Genomic DNA, 19,897 nt, shown 5'->3' on the forward strand with positions numbered 1-19,897 from the left:
CTTCAATTCTGATCACCCTTCAAACTGTGTCCCACAGGGATTGATACTAGGATCGCAACTGTTTACAATATATATTAAAAACGATTTAGAGGAGAGAAACGCATGTACTACAGCCACATTGTCAGATGACACACAATTGAGTGGAAAGGCAGGTTGCAAGAGGGATACTGAGTTTACAGGAAATATTAATATTTGACAAAAAGTTAACAAATTGAGTATAATGTGGGAAAATTGTGAAATTGTTCATTTTGTAATGAAGAATGCAATAACCTATTTAAATGGAAAAAAACTTGCAGAAAGTTGCAATGCAAGCACTTGGGGATACTTGTGTACAAAAAGTAGAAAGCTAGCACACAGTGCAGCTGGTAATCAGGAAGGGTCATGGGTTGTTGGCCTTTATTCCAACCCTTTGGAATATACGTACAGCTGGAGTACTGAGACTGGTTTTGGGCCCCTCATTTAAGGAAAGGTATTTCACTGGAGGAACTTTGGAGAAGGTTCACAAGGATGATTCCTGGTATGGAGGGATTGTCTTGTGAGGAAAAAGCTAAACAGGTTGAATGTACTGATTGTAGAGTTTCAATTACCAACCTCCAGCCTTAATTTTTTTTCATTATTTCATATTTGGGCATTTGTAAGTTTTACTTTAAGGACAGTTTACTCTGACAATTCAGTTTTTGAGAAACCAAGTCATCTTTTCTAATGAATTTAATTACCCAATATAAAATTGGGTGGGAATATGTTTATAGAAATGAGTTCATATGATTTGATTTGAATAACTTTTTGAATTGAGTCAACTCTTAAGATCAGTAGGAACTGTTCCATTGCAGCTGATGTAAAAGTAAAGGGAGGAGGGTTAGTCTTCTGTAATGACCTCTGGCAATGTCAGTATTATGTGAATGATTATGCCTTAATCAAGGCTTCTGCTATCTTGAACCAGTTTAGTTTGTGCTTTTTATTCTCTCAATTCTGTGGAAGTAAGCTTGGATTGGAAGTGAAGTGAACCCTAAATGTTTCCTCTAATTTGAGTGCCTTTAATAGGCTCATTTTAGAACGGATCTGTTAAAAGTCCCAGATAAGGGTTATATTAATAATTGATTCATCTGAATAGCTTCAACAGTTCGAGCTCCTGGGCAGTGTTGTGCGTCTTGAGTTATGGTTGTTTTGCTTGCCTTTCAATCCCTGAACCCAAGCCCCTTACCTGTTCTGACCAATTTGTTTGTTTTGCCAACCTGTTTGGATGTGTTCTCAAACCTTTCTGAGCATCACATCCCAAGGTGGGACTTAAACCATGATATTTTGGTCCAGAGGTAAGGGCGATACCATTGGGACACAGATCTTTATAAAACAAAGAATCCCTACAGTGTGGAAGTTGGCCACTCATCCCATGGAGTCTGCACCAACCTTGCAAAATGCATCCCACCCAGACCCCTACGCTATCTCCGTAACCCGCATTTGCCATAACCAATCCACCTCGCCTTCATTTCCTTGGACACTGCGCAATTTAGCATGGTCAATCCACCTAATGTTCACATCTTTGGACTGTGGGAGGAAACTAGAGGACTTGGTGGAAATGCAGGCAAACACAGACAGAATGCGCCAACTCCACACAACCAGTCACCTGACGCTGGAATTGAACTCTGATCCCTGGCACCCTTTTTAGTTTTTTTTAAGCACTGTGCAGTGTGCTCACTATTATCTTGTCCTTTTTCTTCATTCTCACCACCTGTCCTTTTCTCCATGCCTGCTCTCTAGGCCTCTTGAAAAATAACTTCCATTTGGACTGCAAAGTAGAACCTTTCACAGGAAGTTTGTTTTGCTTTGAACAAGGTAGTTAATTGCTCACCAGGAGTTGAGTCTTTAAGAGTGTATTCTTAGAAGATGAATTGAGGAAGTAACTTGGTTTCTCTATTTCCTGAGTTGCACAATTGTTTGAAGATGTTCCATAAGGAGTACTACCAATGTACAGTTAAAGACAAATGGGCAATTTATAGGTCTTAAGTGTCAACTTATGATCCTACTGGTTCAACCTTAACCTTGTGAATACATGCTTCTGTTCACAGTTCTTCACAAAACTTAAGTGGTTTCTATTGCTTTTATATTCAGTACAGTGAACTTTGCTGTTTTTTTTAGACCAGCCCCTCAGAAATGGATTCCACAAAGATTTCTGGCAATAGCTCCAAGACAAATGGTATACACTCTGATGACGAGCAAGATATTTTTGCTGGTAATAAGTTTAAACTTTCAGTAATCTATTTATTAGTTTTTTGTATTGATTTTTCTGGCATTAGTGCAGGTCATGGTTGCATGTTTTCAAGACTGAGAAGTCAAGTTTTTTACCCCACCACTGATCTCCTCTTGTAACCCCGATTCAAATGGCCGGTCCAATTGAGTTTCTGGTCAGTGGCTGCCCCCATGTGGTGGTTGGTAGATTTGCTGGAGGTGATACCATTGAATGTCATGGGGCAGTGCTTTCAGCATCTCCTGACAAGCAAGTCTTAGCCTGGCACAATTGTTATTTGCCATATCTTACATGTGGACACAGACTGGTTCATTACTTGAGAACTGCAAACAGGCCAAATGCCAGTGAATGTCCTCATTGCTGATCTCATGGTGGAGAGAAAGTATTAAAGCAGTTGAAAAAAGTAACACTTGGGATCTCCATTTCTAATCTTGAAGCGAGGTCCAGCCCTAACTTTTTTTTTTCTCGAATATTATTCTCAAAAGGTAGTTATGTTTTAATAAACTATCTTTTGAGCACTGCAGTGCAATGTGGTTGTTGTGGTCCAGGTCGGGATAAACAGTATAGGCAAGGCTAGGAAAGAGGACCTGTTTAAGGATTATCAGGAACTATGTAAAGAATAGGTCCTCAAGGGCTATAATCTCCTGATTACTGTCTTGACCACATGCAAATTGGCATAAGGATGTGAGAATAAGGGAAGTGAACTTCTGTCTAAAAGAATGGTGTGGGCAAGTGGGGTTCCTTTTCATGGAGCACTGCCATCCGTATTGGGAAAGGAGGGATCTGTACTGTTGGGATGGAGTGCACCTGAACCAAGCTGGCACTAATGTTCTAGTGTCAATAGGGTGGTTAACAGAACTTTTAACAAGAAAATGGGAGGGAATGGGAAGCTAAAACTCCAAGGAGTAGGGTGGTCAATGGGAAACTAAGCAGCAGGTTAATGTCTGTAGGGTTGGATTCAACTACATGGAAAAATGTGATTAAAAATGAAAAGGGAGAACTCTGTTTATTAAAGTCTCCATCACACAAATAGGGCAGTGTTTGGAAAGGGTTAGGAATCAAACTTCAAGCGCACCTGACAAATGACAAACCGAGGGACTGAAACTATTCTGTCTGAATGTGCACTGTATACAAAAAGATAAATGAGCTTGTGCTGCAGATCAGAATTGGCAGGTATGATTTGGTGGGCATCACAGAGGCATGGCTGCAAGGTGATCAAGACGAGGAGCTAAATATCCAAGGATATACATCCTATCGGAAAGACAAGCAGTTAGGCTGAGGGGGTGGGAATGTCTTATTAGTAAGAAATGAAATTAAATCAATAATAAAAAAACAAGCTTGGGTCAAATGATATAGAATTTGTGTGGGTAGAGTGGGAATCTGCAAAGGTACAAACTTCATAGTGGGAGTTACGTACAGGTCTCCAAACAGTAGTCTGGATTTGGGACACCAAACTGTCAGGAGATAGAAAGGCAATGTTCCAATGATAATGGGGAATTTCAATATGCAGGTCGACTCTGAAAGTCAGGAATGTCTGAGATGGCTTTTTAGAGCAGCTTATGGTGGAACCCACTAGGGAATACTGAATTTAGTGTTGAGCAATGAGGTAGACTTGATGAGGGTTCCTTCACCTTTAAGTTTCCTTTGGCAGTGAGCATAATATGATAGAATTTACTCTGCAATTTGAGAGGGAGAAGTGGGATCAGATGTAATGGTATTACAGCTGAATAAAGGCAATTACAGAGGAATGAGGGAGGAGCTGGGTAGAGTTGACAGAGAGGAGCCTAGCGGGAAAGACAGTGAAACAGCAACGGCAGGAGGTTGTGGAAGTAATTCAGGAGATTCAACCAGTGGAAAAAGAAACATACTAAAGGAAGGATGAGCCAACCATGGCTGACCAGAGAAGTCGGGGATATCATAAAAGCAAATGAGAAAGCATATAATGTGGCGGAGGGCAGTCGGAAGCTTACAAAGACCAACAGAAGACAAAAAAAAAGAGAGTAAGCTAGCCAGTAATATAAAAGATAGCATGAGTTTAGATATATAAAGGGCAAAATAGAGGCAAAAGTGGGCATTGGGCTCCTGGAAAATGATGCTGGAGAGATAGCATTTCTTTGTTACCCAATACAAAGTACTTTATCAGTCTTCACAGTGGAAGACAAGAGTAATATCCCAAAATTGAGAGTATGGTGGCCATCACCAAGAAGGTGCTAGGAAAACTGAAAGGTCTGAAGGTGGATAAATTACCTGGACCAAATGGACTATACCCCACAGTTCTGAAGGAAATAGCTGAAGAGATAGTGAAGGTGTTAGTAGTGATCTTTCTGGAATCATTGGAGTCTGGGAGGGTCCAGAGGACTAGAAAATCGCTAATGTAACCCCCTTTTTAAACAAGGAGTAAAGCAAAAGCGGGAAATTACAGGCTGATTAGCCTGACCTCGGTAAGATTGTGAAGGATAAGATTTGAGCACTTGCAAATGTATGATATGAGGGCACAGTCAGCACAGTTTCATCAAGGAGAGGTTGTGTCTGACAAATCTGTTTGAATTCTTTAAGGGGTAATGAGTAGATTAGACCAAGGAGAGCCAATGAATGCAACTTATCTGGACTTCAAGAAGGCCTTTGATAAGGTGTTGCACAGGAGGCTGCTAATGAAGATAAGGACACTTTGTGTTAGAGGCGTGGTCTTAACATGGTAAGAAGATTGGTTGTCTGGCAGACAGCAGAAAGTTGGGATAAAAGGGTCCTTCTCAGAGAGGCAGCTGGTGACCCGTGGTGTTCTGCAAGGGTCAGTATTGGGCCACAACTTTTATACATTAATGATTTTCAGTGAAGGGACGGAGGGCATTCTGGTGAAGTTTGCAGATGATACAAAGATAGATAGACAGACAGGTAGCATTTAGGGGGCGGGGAGGCTGCAGAAGGATTTAGACCATGTGAGAGTGGGCAAAGAAGTGCCAGATGAAATACAATGGAAAAGTATGAGGACATGCACTTTCCTCAGTGGCATTGAGGCATGGGCTATTTCTAAATGGGGAGAAAATTCAGAAGCCTGAAGTGCAGAGAGATTTGGGAGTTCTAGTTCAGGATTCTCTCGAGGTAAACTTGCAGGCTGAGTCAGTAGTTAGGAAGGCAAATGCAATGATGGTATTTATTTTGAGGGAACCAGAACATAAAAGCAGGGATGTACCTCTGCAGCTTTATAAAGCTGTGGTCAGACCACATTTAGAGTATTGAGAGTAATGTCTGGTCCCATACCTCAGGAAGGATGTATTGGCCCTGGAGCGGGTCCAGAGGAAGTTAATGAGAATGATCCCTGTAATGAAAAGCTTAACACATGAGTAACATTTTAAGGACTCTCTGGGGTTTATACTTGAAGTTTAGAAGGATGGGGGGGGGGGGGGGTGAAATCTAGTTGAAATATATGGAATAATGAAGGGCCTGGATAGAATGGATGTTGGGAAGATCTTTCCATGGGTGGAAAAGACTAGGCCCTGAAGGTATAGGTTAGAATAAAGAGAAGACACTTTAGAATGGAGATAAGGAGAAATTTCTTTAGCCAGAGATTGGCAGTTATTTCCATAGGGTCACCACAGAAGACTGGAGGCCAGGTCATTGAGTATATTTAAGACAGGGATAGGTTCTTGTTTGTCAAGGGTTATGGGGAGAAAGCAGGAGAATGGGGTTGAGAAACTTATCAGCCATGATTGAATGGTGGAGCAGACCTGATGGGCTGAATAGCTTAATTGCTGTCCCTGAATCTTAGTGTCTCCCTTGATAGGTCTGGTAAGAAATATGAACATGCTGCAATATGTTGTTGCTGAGGGAGCATGGGCCTGTTGCTGTGACCCACACACCATGCCATTTTGAGAGAGCTATGTGCATTGGCCCAAAGCTGCATGGTGGAGAGCAGAGTTACACAGTTAAGATCTATTGAATCTAGAATCTAGGTTATATCAAATGCTGTCTCATTTGCAGAAGCTACTGTGGAGTTATCTCTGGACAGCCCTGAAAATGGCAATCAAACTAAACCATCCACTGCTGGTCTGACTGTAACGGTTCCACCTGGATCTGCTATACAATCCCAGACTAAAATCTATCAAGAGGTAAGGATAATTTCAAGTCTTCAATGTTATGATTCCCAGGCCATGATACCAGAGCCAAACCTTTAACTTGCATTTTGCAAGTATCTTCCCGCTTCTGTCTTGCTTTCCAAACTCCTCCCCACATTGTCTGTACCTTTTTGTTTTTCTCTGCTAGTAAACAGTAACTTCACAAAAAGATGAGGTGCCTAATGAGGAAATATTATCTGTTGCTCATCAGTGCAGGGCATTGCATTTTGATCTCCTGGCCTTTGATCCAGTTCTCCTGCAGCACTAAGTAAACCGTTCATCTGCCTGAATTATTCATTATGGCAATGGCATGAGGTGTTCCTAAACCTATACCATTTGCAAACTGGCCAGTGTTTGCTCAAGTTCTTGTGTTGCCTTTGCTTATTGCGCTTTTTTAAAAACTGTTTCATTCATGGACTTGTAGCTAGACAGTGTGTTGCTATTTAGGGATTGCTGCAGCCAGCTGTACTGGATGAGCAACTAAAACCATTCTTTTCTCCTCCTCGTTGTCGTCCTCCTCACAACTGAAATCAACAGCAATTTATCTACCAGTAGTTAAGTTGGTACAGGCTAGTGTTAAATGGCTTTCTGCTGGGTGCAGCTCAACTTGCCACTAGCTGGGCATTGCATTGAGACTGTTCTGACTTTACAGTAGAGCTGCTGATTGATTAAATGTAGTGTTTGTTTTTTTTCTCTCATCTCAGCAGTACGTTGCCAGGAAATATAAACGGATGGTTAAAATGTTTGTTCCTTTTTAAGTTTATTTTTTTTCTGCTGGGATACTCATCATGCTGCGTCTGTTTGATTCCCTTGACAGTTGGAAGAGGAAGAAGTGGAGGATGAAGAGGATCAGTTTGATGTGAATGTTACAGTTACTGAGCCAGAGAAAGTGGGTAAGTCTATGATTCTGTTCCTGTCCCATTGCCTAAAAATAAGCTTATATTCGGGGAAAGTGATGCCTTTAGTCGATGAAGGGATGGCATGGTTGTCCAGTGGTTAGCACTGCTGCCTCACAGCGTCAGGGACCCAAGTTCAATTCCACCCTTGGCTGATTGTGTGTGGTTTACATATTCTCCCCATGTCTGCATGGGTTTTCTCTGGATGCTCAGGTGTCCTCCCACAGTCCAAAGATGTGCAAGTTAAGTGGATTGGGTATGCAAAATTGCCCTTTGTGTCCAGTGACCTTGCTAGGTTGGTTAGCCATGGGAAATGCAGGAATACAGAGATAGGTTAGCGAGGGCGAATCTGGGTGGGTTGCTCTTCAGAGGGCTGGTGTGGTCTCGATGGGCTAAATGGCCTGCTTCCATTGTAGAGTTGATGATTGAGAGTTCAACTTAAATGTTCACATGGCTAATATGTGTATCTACATGCTGATTTCTCATTTTAAATGGTAGCTGTAAATTAGAGTGCATTCTCCATCAGCTGTCTATTTCCCCTTTTTTTTTAGTCCAGCACAAATCTCCGATCCTGACAGCATTGACTTTGGTGCTTCTGCAGATTGAGGGGTCCATTAGTTTTCAGTTTTCGAATTGAGGGTGATAGTTTAGTGGTGCTTTGAATAGACAGGAGCATGATGCTGATATGACCTTCTCCACTGAGTTCTTAATCAAAGCTGAAACTCTGCAGAAGCTGGACTCTCTTAGAATTGGAGCCAGTAAATGAGAAATGGTGGAAAGAAATGACTAGTGGGAATGGTTCTACAGGCCCTCCAACACTAACGATGATGTTGGACAAAGTATGCAAAAAGAAAGTATGATAAAAGGGCAGCAAAAATCTTAAGTGACGATAATCTGAATATAAATTGGCATTTCCAGCATGGATCTAGATTTGTGTTTTTGCGAGTCTGAGTAGCACAGTCTGCACCAACTAGAGGGCAGACTGTTTGTTTGATTTAGTACTGTGTAATGTAATGGGATTAATTAATGACTTCACCATTGAGGCATCCCTATGTAGTAAGCAAGCACACATGATTGAGTTTTACATCTAATTTGTAAGGGAGAACTTTAGGTTCCAGACTAGTATTTATGGGCATGAAATCTGCACTAATTGTAGTGAACTAGCATACTAAGCTAGCAGATTAAGTAAAGACACAGTGGGAGAGGATATTTTAGAACATTTGTAAATACACATTCCTACTATAAAGAAATTAATCTAATATGCTGACCTACTGGGGAAAGCATCAAACCTGTGAAAAACATAGTGCCAGCTTGATGGTTGGTAATTGAGAAATGGCCGATGTCATGAAATAATTTGCTTTTGTCTTCACTACAAAGAATACAAAAATAATTCCAGTAATAGTTGTAAGACAGGAGATGGTTGCAAATACAGTTAAGCTGTTACAATTCCCAGGAAAGTGGTACTATGCAAGTTGACATACTTCAGGTCTAGTTGGACCTTATCCTCTATTCTTTAAAAGTTGTTGTTAATAAGGTAGTAAATACTTTTTTAATTTTCCAAGATTCCCTAAATTCAGGGAATGTTCTATCTGACAGGAAAGTAGCAATATTAACACCATATATGGGAATATGCAAAGGTGATGAATCTTCTTGGTCCAGTAAAGTAACTAATGACTTTCAGTGCTGAGAATTAAGGAATGGTAATGAAGTCAGTAGCTTTGTCAAACCAACATCCCAGCACCTAATTTGAGAACTGACTAATAAGTGATCTCGTGACGAGTGAGGAGAGCACTTCCTGAATTTCACTCCAGAGCCCAAGATCCGTGTGAAGCTTTTTTTTGTATTATTGGCAATGAAACCACTTTGTAGCTTACGGTTCTACATGTTTATACTGAACTGATGAGGTGAAAACCAAACTGCAGCAAATGACCGCTGTCCAAATAAGGACAAGGGTTTTATTCACTTGCTGACCAGAGCTGTCACTTGCTGGTCATCATTCATGGCCCTTGAAGGCAGTGGTGAGCTCTTTGGGTAGACCTGCAGTGCTGTTAGGGAGGGCATGTTGAACCAGCTGTTGCAATTTAACATTGTCATGTTGTAATGATTTGAAATTATCTTCTATAGGGCCATTTACCATGTCAAATTTGTTCCCTTTCTGATTTTGAAACAGTCAATACTCCAATCACAAAATTCATCCAGTTGATTTTTTTTTAAATTACACAAAGTATCCACCTCATTGACTCTGTTGTTTCTTCTCTTTCTACTGCCCTTTTTCTGAATTATGCTTGCATTCTTTTGACCCTTCCAACTTTGACCTGCCAATTAGCCCCTCACTGTTAGAGACAAAAAAACTTTAGTAGCTAGAATCCAGTACTCTGACTAATGGGCCAGGTGCTGTCACCAGTCAGTACGCTCCCCTTTTGTATGTATAAATATTGGTTTCTCCTGAATTAGTATTATTGCAAAATGTCCTGATTTTGAGAGACAGGCTTTCAGAGGAAAGACATTTTGTCTAATTCTGTTGCTTGCTCAGTGTGTGGGAAAGAATCAACCTATAGGGTTTGTGCATTTTTGATTGATTCTTCCCAAGAGGACCACCATCTTGATGTAGGGAGCTAGCTTTGCTGCTGTGTCTGTAGCTGTATCGTTATGATCTGCAATTCAATCAGAATGCAGAACTGAAAGCTTACCCAAGGTGTCTCCACAGGTCTGGTGGGATTGCCTGGGCTGAGTTAATGCAGGTTGCAACTGATCAGTCTAAACATTTGTAGCAGAAAGAAATTTTTCTAAAATCAGTAAATTTGTTATCCAGCTTGCTAGACCCTGCCACCCTCCCTACCCTGTTGGTATTGCATACTTGATATTTAGAAGTAAAACAGCAGCAATGTACCTGGGATAACTTTTATTTTTGATTTCACTAGGTGATGGGATGGCAGCATACATGGCCTATAAAGTGTCTACTTTGGTATGTATCAGAGTTTGGATATCTTGTAGTTTTAGACTCATTACTTCACTGCATTGATCTTTCAATCAGTTATTTAAGGTACATGGCTTGCTGAATATTTTAAATGTCATTGTGATATGAACATGGAAATGGTCTGAAATATAAAATGGGCAATTGAATGAGAGAATGTTCAACTGTCAAATGTTTTAATTTTGAGGTAAGGGTATGGATTTGATAATGATGGTGGATCTTGGGTCAGTCTAATTGTGTGTGTGTGTATATTTGAGTTGTGTTTTTGCTGTTACAGACCAGCTTGTCAATCTTCAAGAGGAAGGACTTTAGTGTGAAACGACGATTTAGTGACTTTCTTGGATTGTATGATCGACTGTCAGAAAAACATTCACACAATGGCTTCATAGTTCCTCCTCCTCCAGAGAAGAGCTTAATAGGTATATCCGTAATTGGGGTTCAGTTTTATTTTCTGTAGTCTGGTACTGGGGTGAAGATTTACTGAGTTTTGAATTGATCTTGAGAATCAGTTATGAAAGGAGGATTTGAAGAAGAGTTGCCTTTTATTTAAGGGAGCACTTCATTCTGTTTGAAACTTCCCCAGAATTCCATTTAGTTTTTTGTTTGTGGATAATTTCTTCAAACACCTGGATTGTTGGTGCCTTGTTCTTCCTCTTCCATATGCACTCACTGCCATTCCAGTACTCCTAAATATTTATCTCCGGATGTAGTGCTGGTTTGCATGTTACTTAATTTCTCTCACTTGTGGTGAAGCAACTGCTCTCCCCACAGGGTAAGTGTTCTGTTGCCTTGCCCTACATGAGTCTTCCAGAGAAGAGATGCTTCTATTTGGCCATGGCTTTTTTTTTGTATGTTCTAAATCAACATTGTTAATTTAGCGCAAAACATTAATCCCAAGCTTACTTTCTTATGGGATACAGACTTTTTGAATTGTAAATCTTAATCCTGTCATATTTGGAGTGTTATCCTTCGTAATAACCAGCTTAGGAATTTTTTTCCCTCTTTTTTTTTTAAGAGACCACCTAGCTGTATGAAATATTCACGTACATGCTCAAAAACAGCTTTGCAGTGCCATATCATGGTATCTGCCTAGAACAAAGATGGTGCCATCCATGTAGTGCACTACACTATACTGCATGGAGTAGGCAACTTCGAGATTCAGCTCTTGAGCTGGTATAAACTTCACGATTAATCCATACCCACCCATAATAAAGTCAGTGGGCTATCTAGTTTCAGTCATTGGTAGTTTAACAGTAGCCTCTGAGTATGTCTATGTGCTAATCAGAGAATGAACCTTGTTGACTTCAGTTCCTGCACTGAACCTTGCATGTGACATCTGAGACAAAGTTCTGACTGGCCTCCTGCTTACACAAGTGACTTTTGCCAGGTATTCTTTTGGAGGTGAGAAGGGCAACCATTGGAAGGAATTGGTTCAACTGGGCCAAATCCACTCTAATCCCCACCTGCTTCATAAATGCTGGCAAAGTAATGCAAATAGAGCTACTGCCCACACTGTCGAATACTAGTGTTAGCTGCTAATGAGCCGATGGTGGCAGAGGCCAACTTGGTGTTGGCTGCACACTCTGTATTCTTTCCTTCCTCTTCCCTCTTCTCCCCCTGTGCTGCCCCCCCCCCCCCCCCAAAAAAAACTATACAGATTTCTAATATGGGTTCTGCTTTGGATAAGGTATGACCAAAGTGAAAGTTGGGAAAGAAGATTCTTCCTCTGCTGAGTTCCTGGAGCGGAGGCGAGCTGCATTAGAAAGGTGAGTACCAAAAGAAATTGGAGGGAGCCACAAATGACGATCTAAACCTTCAATCTACATTTTCATACAATGTAGGTAGATGCTTGGACAAGGAGTCAAGAGTAATGAGGAACAGGCAGGGATATGAAGTTAAGACTGCAGTCACGCCATTCTTGATCTTATTAGCTTGTTGGGTTTATTTGTTAAACTTGTCCTGAGGTGCAAGGAAAAGTGGTGTCGAGTCTGAAAGATTGGGAAAACTGACTAAGATGCTCAGTCAGGTATTTAGGTTTAAAGGTGCCTTGAAGTGGGGACACCATGGTTGAAGTGGAGAAATTCATTCTTCAGATGGATTGCAAAACGTGAGGGAAGAGATTTGAGCAAATAGAATTTTTGAAGGTGGAACTAAGGCACCAGTGTATCTTGTCAAAGAAGCTTCTGGATAAGTGACTTTTGGTGTGATTCTAAGCAGCATGTAAGATGTTGAGCATTAGAATAGTTGAGACTGAAGGGGAGGGGTAAAATTCAGCTTCATACAGCAAGTGGACTGAATTGGTCTTGATTCTAGATTGTGTGGATCACAATTCTGTGGCTCGATTTCCACGTGTGTACAGCAGGAGCCTGTTCTGGACATGTCAAGTCAGGTGAGACCAAGCAAAAAATTTGTACGTACTTTGGTCAAACTAAGGTTACAGGCTAGCAAATTGTATTCCAATGGAAGCTGGTTTATTATCTGGAATTTACCAAAATGTCAATTTTGTGTTTTCAGCAGCTTTTGAAGGCAGTTTATATGTTCAGCTACTCTCTTTTATTTTTTTAAACCACTGGGAACCATAAAAAGTGAATTGAATAAATATGCAGATACTGTAGTCAAATTTTTACTGGTTTCTTCATCCATGCTCACTGCCCCTCAGTGTGATCCCCTCCAGTAAGTGCCTACAGTCTTTAAAACCAGCTCAATAACTGACTTAGGACCAGAATCAAATCTGTGACATAATGTAGTCTGTTATGGTCTGGTATCATTTGCCTTTTATCTTATCCAGTCTGGAAAATAACTTTCTGTTGGTGATAGTGAGTGAGTGCCCCACCTGTTTGTGTAGGCTTATTCCTTGTAAGATTAGTTGTTGTAAATTGCCCTGTTTTATCTGTTACACATTGCTTTCAGCAGTTCATCTGACACCATAGGTCTCAGTATTTTACGAGCTGCTATTCTGCCAGTGTCCATTATAAACTCTTTTGCGATTCTGCCATTCTTCTCAAAATATCTTTGTAGAACCCTTTAGTGTACAGAAATAATTTATTTCCTCTGCCTCCCCTGGTGCAGGAGGAAAATGAAGAGAGGGGGAGGGAGGACAAGGAAGTGACTTGTGTTGAACAAAATGGTAAATGTCACAATCCCTTTAGGGAAAGTGTACTGATACTCCAGCCCCTCTACTCTTGAGGATCACCCCAGAAGGTAATCAAATTTCAGACCGAACATTGAAGAGTGAGTACTCTGGTTAACAAAAGAAGTCCATCAATATATAATTCTGCCAGCTGAAACTGTCCATCTTTCAAGTCCCTATATGTGTACACATACATGCATTTCTCTATGTTATTGGTGGTGAGAGAAGTGTTGGTGGCACAGTTTAATAGCAACAGTCCCCAAGATTTGATGAGGTGTCCCTTTTTTTTGTTTGCTGCTTTGGTCTCCTTATTAGATTCTTTGAAGAAATAAAGTACTGAATGTTACACTCATGAACAGTCTTTTAGTTCATGGTTTAGGGGCAACAGCTGGTGAGAGGATATAGCTAGATGTCTTTCCAGGTTTTATTTCATTGCACAGAAGACCTTGTGTGTCTCATGTACTTGTTCTGTCTCGCGCGTGCGCACACTCTTCTGGAGTCATCTGTTCCTGGAAGTTCTGTGTTCATCTACTGTCTCTTGATGTTTTCTGTTCTCATATACCCAGAATGCTGTGGTGTCTTACACATATTCCCCATAGTGCTTAAAGCAACAATGTAAACACAATACTGAATTCCATGAACTTATTTTTTTAAAAAGTGCAGTTATTATTCTTTCTTCACCACCACCTCATCCCCCAACCCAGTCCTTTCTTTAAACCAGTCCTTTCTCTAGTTTTGTCCACAATGCAATAAAGATGTGGTCTTTGCTTAAAGCAGGAGTACTGACATTCTTTTCCCTTGCCTGTGCAGACCTCTTGAACTGTGTATGTGTTATACAGCAAGCAACCAGAGTGGTAAATGACTTGTTAGCTTTTAATAGATTGCAGTAGAAGAGTACAGTGCAATGATTGGCATTTGTGAGGGCTTTTCTGCAGTACTGTATATCATTTTTGTGTCTTTGCTTAAGGCAGACAATATTTGCTTTGGGAAGGATGTACGTGATTTCAGCTGACCAGTTCCTGGGATGGAGGGGTCCTCCTACGAAGAAAGATTTAGTCGGCTAGGCTAGTACTTCCTGGAACTTTAGAATGAGCAGTGATCTAATCTAATTCAAATATTAGTAATTTGATAGTGCTGAGAAAATGTTTTCACCCTATTAGGGAAATCTAGAACTGAGTCAGTTTTAGAGCCTAAGAACATGAGGAATAGGAGTAGGCCATTCAGCCCTTCAAGCTCACTGTGCTATTCATTGAGATCATTGGTCATCTTGTATTTCAATGCCATTTTGCAAGATGGTGTTGGTAGCACAGCGGTCATGTTGTGGGAGCTTGGATACAAATCCCATTTTGGCAGATGGTGAAATTTGAATGCAATAAACTCTGGAATTCTAATGTCACGCATGGTATGTAATGGTAACATTTTACAATCTTGTGTGAAGAAATTCCTCATCAGCCTGAAATAGTTTGCCTTTTGTGTGATGACTATCCTCACTCTGGCGCTGTCCTAAGGAAAGATCTTCCTTAGTTTTATCATGCCCCCCTTCTGGATTTCTATTTTATATAACCCCCTGTTCTTTCCATACTATAGGACATTAACTGTTTTGAATCCTCTGCCATAAACTTTCCCTTTTTTTAATCTGATCCGGTATGTTCATTGACATGTGTTTTTGTTTTTCCATAACTGCCTTCGATCTTTACAGCTGTGGATACTATCACCAAACTGATTCCACACTGACAATTCTGCCAGTTGCTCAAATAATCCAGCACGCATTTTCTTGCATACTACCTAAATTTTCATCCTTCTCAAAATAGTGTTAATTAGAATAGCGGATCAGTGTTTAGACTAAGATGAGGAATTTCTTCATTTGAGGGTGTCCCCAAAGAGTGTGGATGATCAGGCTTTGTGTATACAGATGTTTTTGGGTACCATGGGAATGTGGAACTGAAGTAAATTTGATCTTGAGGTACAGTGAAAAGTGCTGTTTTGCATGCTGTACAGGCAGATCGTACCATTCAAAGTGCGTCAGGGTTGCAGGTCAGAGTGCAGAATACAGTGTTACAGTAGCAAAGAAGTTGCACAGAGATCAGAATTAACATTTGAGGTTGAGGGGAAGCCATGTTCTTTTTGAATGGCAGAATGGTTTGAAAGGGCCAAATGGACGACTACAATTTCCTATATCTTTGAAGACCTGGTGTTCTTGACCAGTTTGGTATCGTGTGCACTAGGTGGCATCTGACCTACGACTGCTTGGCTTTAGCTACATTCTGACTTTTGCATGGAGTATGAGGTTTAATTTCAAAATTAGGGTGCATTTCTGTAAATGATAATACAGACAGCTGTCCATTATGCTGTGTTAACACTGGCATTTCTAAAAATTGTGTACAATTTATTGTAAATACCTATCTGGAAAGCATAATTGGGTGTATGCAGATTTGATATTTGCTTGATATATTAAAATAATTTAAGTCCAAAGAAAACCGCCAACCCTCTGGTTATCATTCCAGATATCTACAGAGAATCATCAAGCATCCAACGCTCTTGCAGGATCCTGATGTGAGAGAGTTCTTGGAAAAAGATGAGGTAATGCCTGATAAAAATAAGGTAATCTTCTCCATTGTGGCAAGAGAGGGTTTGCTTCTACCTTTTTTTTTCCTCTGCTAGTCCCCATAACCCCTTGCCCTTTCAAAATGTGCCCAGTGTTCATTTCTGACCATCTGTTGGCCTTTATCCAGTGACCTGTCCATGATGCTGTATCTTATTAATATCTCCGTGACATGTTGTCTTTATCTTGCCCTTCATTTGTTAATATTTTTGTGTTGTGTCCTCATGACCTCTGCATCTAAATATCTTCTGCCTCACTGTTTTCTGGTTATTCATCCCACTTCCCCTCAATTTGGAATATTGTTTCCCCTTCTCTCTTGGCAGATTTTACTGTTCTGATGTCATGCTTTTTTATCAATTGCTGATCCACTGGCTGTACTTTTCCAGTACTTGCCTTTTCTCATCAGTATGGAGCAGAAATATTAAACTCCTGTTTCCAGCCAAACTACACCTTTTCTTCCTCCACCCCTGTTTTCTACCATACATTTATGTAGCTTATCTATTCTATTGCCCTTGTCAGTAGCTGAATCCAAAGATGCTATGCAGTGATTACCTAAGTTTTACAGAAATGTTTTGAAGCTGAATTTCGAGTTTTCCTAATCCTTCAAGCATGACAAAACTATTTAGAGGTGAAACAAAGTTGCTCAAAACCAATGCAGTCTTGCAAAACCTTTTCCTCTAAGCTTCTAATCTTAAAACCTTAACTAGAAGGATGTCTTGCAACCATAAATGTTTGTGTCCCATCAAGCCATGCATGTTAGGCTTTGTAGAACACTTACATTCTGTCTGCAAAAATACCCCAAGCTTCCAATTGCCTGCCACTTCAACACAGTATTCCCTTGACGGCATTTATCACAGGCCTGCTGCAGTACTGCAACGAGGCTCAGTGCAAACTGGAAGAGCACATTTCATTTTCTGGTTTGGAACCATGGAACTTTCAGGACTCCTTTATAAAGTCTGTAACTATAGAGCCTGTCCACCACTTTCTGTATCCTTTACCCACTCCTACACCTCCAGCCTTGCATTTACTGCTCTCTTCTGGATTCTGCTTTCCCTCCACCAATGTTGCCAGACCTGCTGAGTTTTTGCACCAGTTTGGTTTTTCAGATTTCTAGCATCCGTGATTCTTTGTTTTATTATCCTGCATGCTCTTTAGCTGTCACTAAATGTAGTAAACTAGTGGATCAGCTGTCTTGGGCAACAGAGGAATTTAAGTGCTGGCATTTGTTTTGCAAGGTGGTGTGAATGTAGCGTGAGTAGCAGTCTTGCTCCTTGTTAATGTGCTAACTGTTCTAATTGTTCATGTTTGCTAGTGATTATATTTTTATTATTGACTTTAAAATGACTGCTATCAAAAAGTTGCTCTAACATTGATCATGCATGCCAATGGTTAACTTTCCAGGATTAGAAATCTATTGGAAACAGTCTCCGACTAATTGTTTGTGTGGGTGGGAAATAGTGGTTTTTGGTAAGCATTGACCTTTCAATCTGATTTACAGTTGCCGCGAGCAGTAAACACTCAAGCTTTAAGTGGTGCTAGTCTCCTTCGGATGGTGAACAAGGCTGCTGATGCAGTCAGCAAGATGACCATCAAGATGAATGAGTCTGATATCGTAAGTGTTTGTGCTATTGTGGAATGAGCAATAGGCTTCATGTTGTTTAACGTTCCCTATGTGTAAGTGATTTGATTCTGACCTCTGTAGATGAGCTGAAGGATGACTCATGTATTACATAAAAGTATTAAATAATGGTCAGAAAAAGAGCTATAGGTAATGGTTGAGCCGATAAGTTCAAGTAGTCAGAATGACCTACGGCCTATCTTGTGGTTTCTGTTGATTTTGGCCAGTTCCAGGAATAGAAATGGGAGCAAAAAAGACCAGCTTGTTCCTTTGCTGAACCTGTCAGCCATGGAGAAGAAATCCTATTCCTGATCTCCATACACACCCTAATCCTTAATGTGAGTGGTGGGTGAAGGATCCTTCTGTATAGTGACCTTTATTGGGTTCTGGGTTTGGTCTGTGATGTGCCCGTTACTGACCTGACATACTGTATTGTGTTGAGAATATATATTGCTTTTGTTTCTCCGAATCTTGGCTATTTGATTCTAAAAGTTGGAAAATTATCTGCTTATGATTACATAAAGGGGTCACCACTGGGTCACGTCTGGTTGAAAAGCAAGGAAATTAAATAAAAACTATGTTGGGAGGTCATGTTGCAGCTGTACCGGACATTGGGTAGGTCACTTTTTGGAATATTGTATGCAATTCTGGTCTCCTTCCTATCAAAAGGATGTTGTGAAACTTGAAAATGTTCAGAAAAGATTTACAAGGATGTTGCCAGGGTTGGAGGGTTTGAGCTATAGGGAGAGACTGAATAGGTTGGGACTGTTTTCCCGGGACGTCGGCTGAGGGGTGACCTTAGAGGTTTATAAAATCAAGAGGGGCATGGATAGGATAAATAGGTAACTTTAAGGGGCAACCTTTTCACACCAGATCGTGAGTGTATGGAAAGAGCTGCAGGAAGTGTTGGAGGCTGGCACAATTTACCGCATTTTAAAAAGCATTTGGTTGGGTATATGAATAGGAAAGGTTTAGAGGGATATGGGACTAGATTATTGAGCATATCTGGTCGGCATGGACGAGTTGAACTGACGGGTCCGTTTCCGTGCTGGACATCTCTACGAGTCTGACTCTAAAGCAGTTGGAAACCCTTTGCATGAAAAGTATGGACCGAGACTGTTCCATTCCCATCTATACTCATTTTCTGTGTGTGATATTTCTCTGTTCCATCTCCAGTGGTTTGAAGAGAAGTTTCAGGAGATTGAGAATGAAGACCAACAAATACGCAAGCTTCATGCTGTTGTTGAAACATTAGTCAATCATAGAAAAGGTGAGGCCAGTAGGTTTGAACAGTCGGTGAAGTAGGATTGGCATAAACTTAATTCATTAAAACTAATCTGTTTTGCAAACTGTCAAGTTTGCATTTTCCCTTTCTTTTTTGTTTGAAGAATAATTTGTATGGAAAGAACTGGTCAATGTCATGGGTCATAATGAAGGAACCACTTCTGTTAAAGCAGTAGGATGTGTGGTTTTTAGGGCCCTAGTAGATTACTTTAGGCTCACAAATGTACTATGCTGTTTTGATAGATTAGAGGGGTGGGGTTAACTATGCATTACTGGAAGAAGACAGTAGTTATTGTTATAAGTTTTATTTAAGACTGGGTGAGGTTGATTAGCACTAGGAAGCTCATCAAAAACATCAAATGTGTTGATGCCAAACATGAACTCAATGTTCACTTTCAGTTGCAGCCTTAGTGTGTGGAGTCTGCTTTTTTTTTCTTTGGAGTACTGAAGCCTAAAGGGGAACTGGAAGTGAATGCATATTATGGACAGATTTTCCATGGTTACCTTCCACTGTTCCAGTTCAATGCTACTTGGAAGAGTCCCAGGAATATAGAGGGCCAAGATTTATCAACTAGTCAAATTCCAACCTCCAGTCTGGAATTTTGTAAGTGTAGTATGCATGTTACGTTGAAACATTCCCTTCAGAGAAAGATTCAGAGAAAATTCACTCTTTAGGTATTTAAGCAATAAACAAGTTTGTCCAGTTTTGAAAAAAAAACTAACCACCTATTGGCAAACAGCTGTTGTGTAGAGTACTCAACTGTGGAGGAAATAGTCTAGTGCAGTACAAGATTGTGGTTTAGGCACTTTTGGGACAGTTGAATCCTGTTATACCTGGAGTCTGAGGGGACAGTATAGCTTCACGCTGTATCTGACCTTTGTCCCTATCCCAGAAGTTTTTGATGGGGACAGTGTTGAGGGAGCTTTCCTTTTGTTTTACTTTTAAGAGTAGGTGGAGCTGTACTCTGCTTCCTTAATTCTTCCTCCACTCTCCACCCAACCATTCCTTACACCACAAGAGTAGAAGTATATTTTATTT

General features: G+C 40.5%; 1 protein-coding gene across 2 annotated transcripts in view; it reads left to right on the top strand.

Moving 5' to 3' along the window:
- LOC140458364 (sorting nexin-1-like) overlaps window positions 1-19,897 on the top strand; it is a 35,137-nt gene that overhangs the window by 6,583 nt on the left and 8,657 nt on the right. For both annotated transcript variants that reach the window (XM_072552797.1, XM_072552798.1), the window contains exons 2-10: window positions 2,134-2,227; window positions 6,221-6,348; window positions 7,172-7,247; window positions 10,172-10,215; window positions 10,502-10,643; window positions 11,912-11,990; window positions 15,859-15,934; window positions 17,455-17,568; window positions 18,751-18,844. In XM_072552797.1, coding sequence (XP_072408898.1) covers window positions 2,134-2,227; window positions 6,221-6,348; window positions 7,172-7,247; window positions 10,172-10,215; window positions 10,502-10,643; window positions 11,912-11,990; window positions 15,859-15,934; window positions 17,455-17,568; window positions 18,751-18,844 — 847 coding nt within the window. The remainder of the gene's footprint in view (window positions 1-2,133; window positions 2,228-6,220; window positions 6,349-7,171; window positions 7,248-10,171; window positions 10,216-10,501; window positions 10,644-11,911; window positions 11,991-15,858; window positions 15,935-17,454; window positions 17,569-18,750; window positions 18,845-19,897) is intronic.

This window comes from Chiloscyllium punctatum, chromosome 33 (assembly GCF_047496795.1).
Source record: "Chiloscyllium punctatum isolate Juve2018m chromosome 33, sChiPun1.3, whole genome shotgun sequence".
Classification (NCBI taxonomy): domain Eukaryota; kingdom Metazoa; phylum Chordata; class Chondrichthyes; order Orectolobiformes; family Hemiscylliidae; genus Chiloscyllium; species Chiloscyllium punctatum.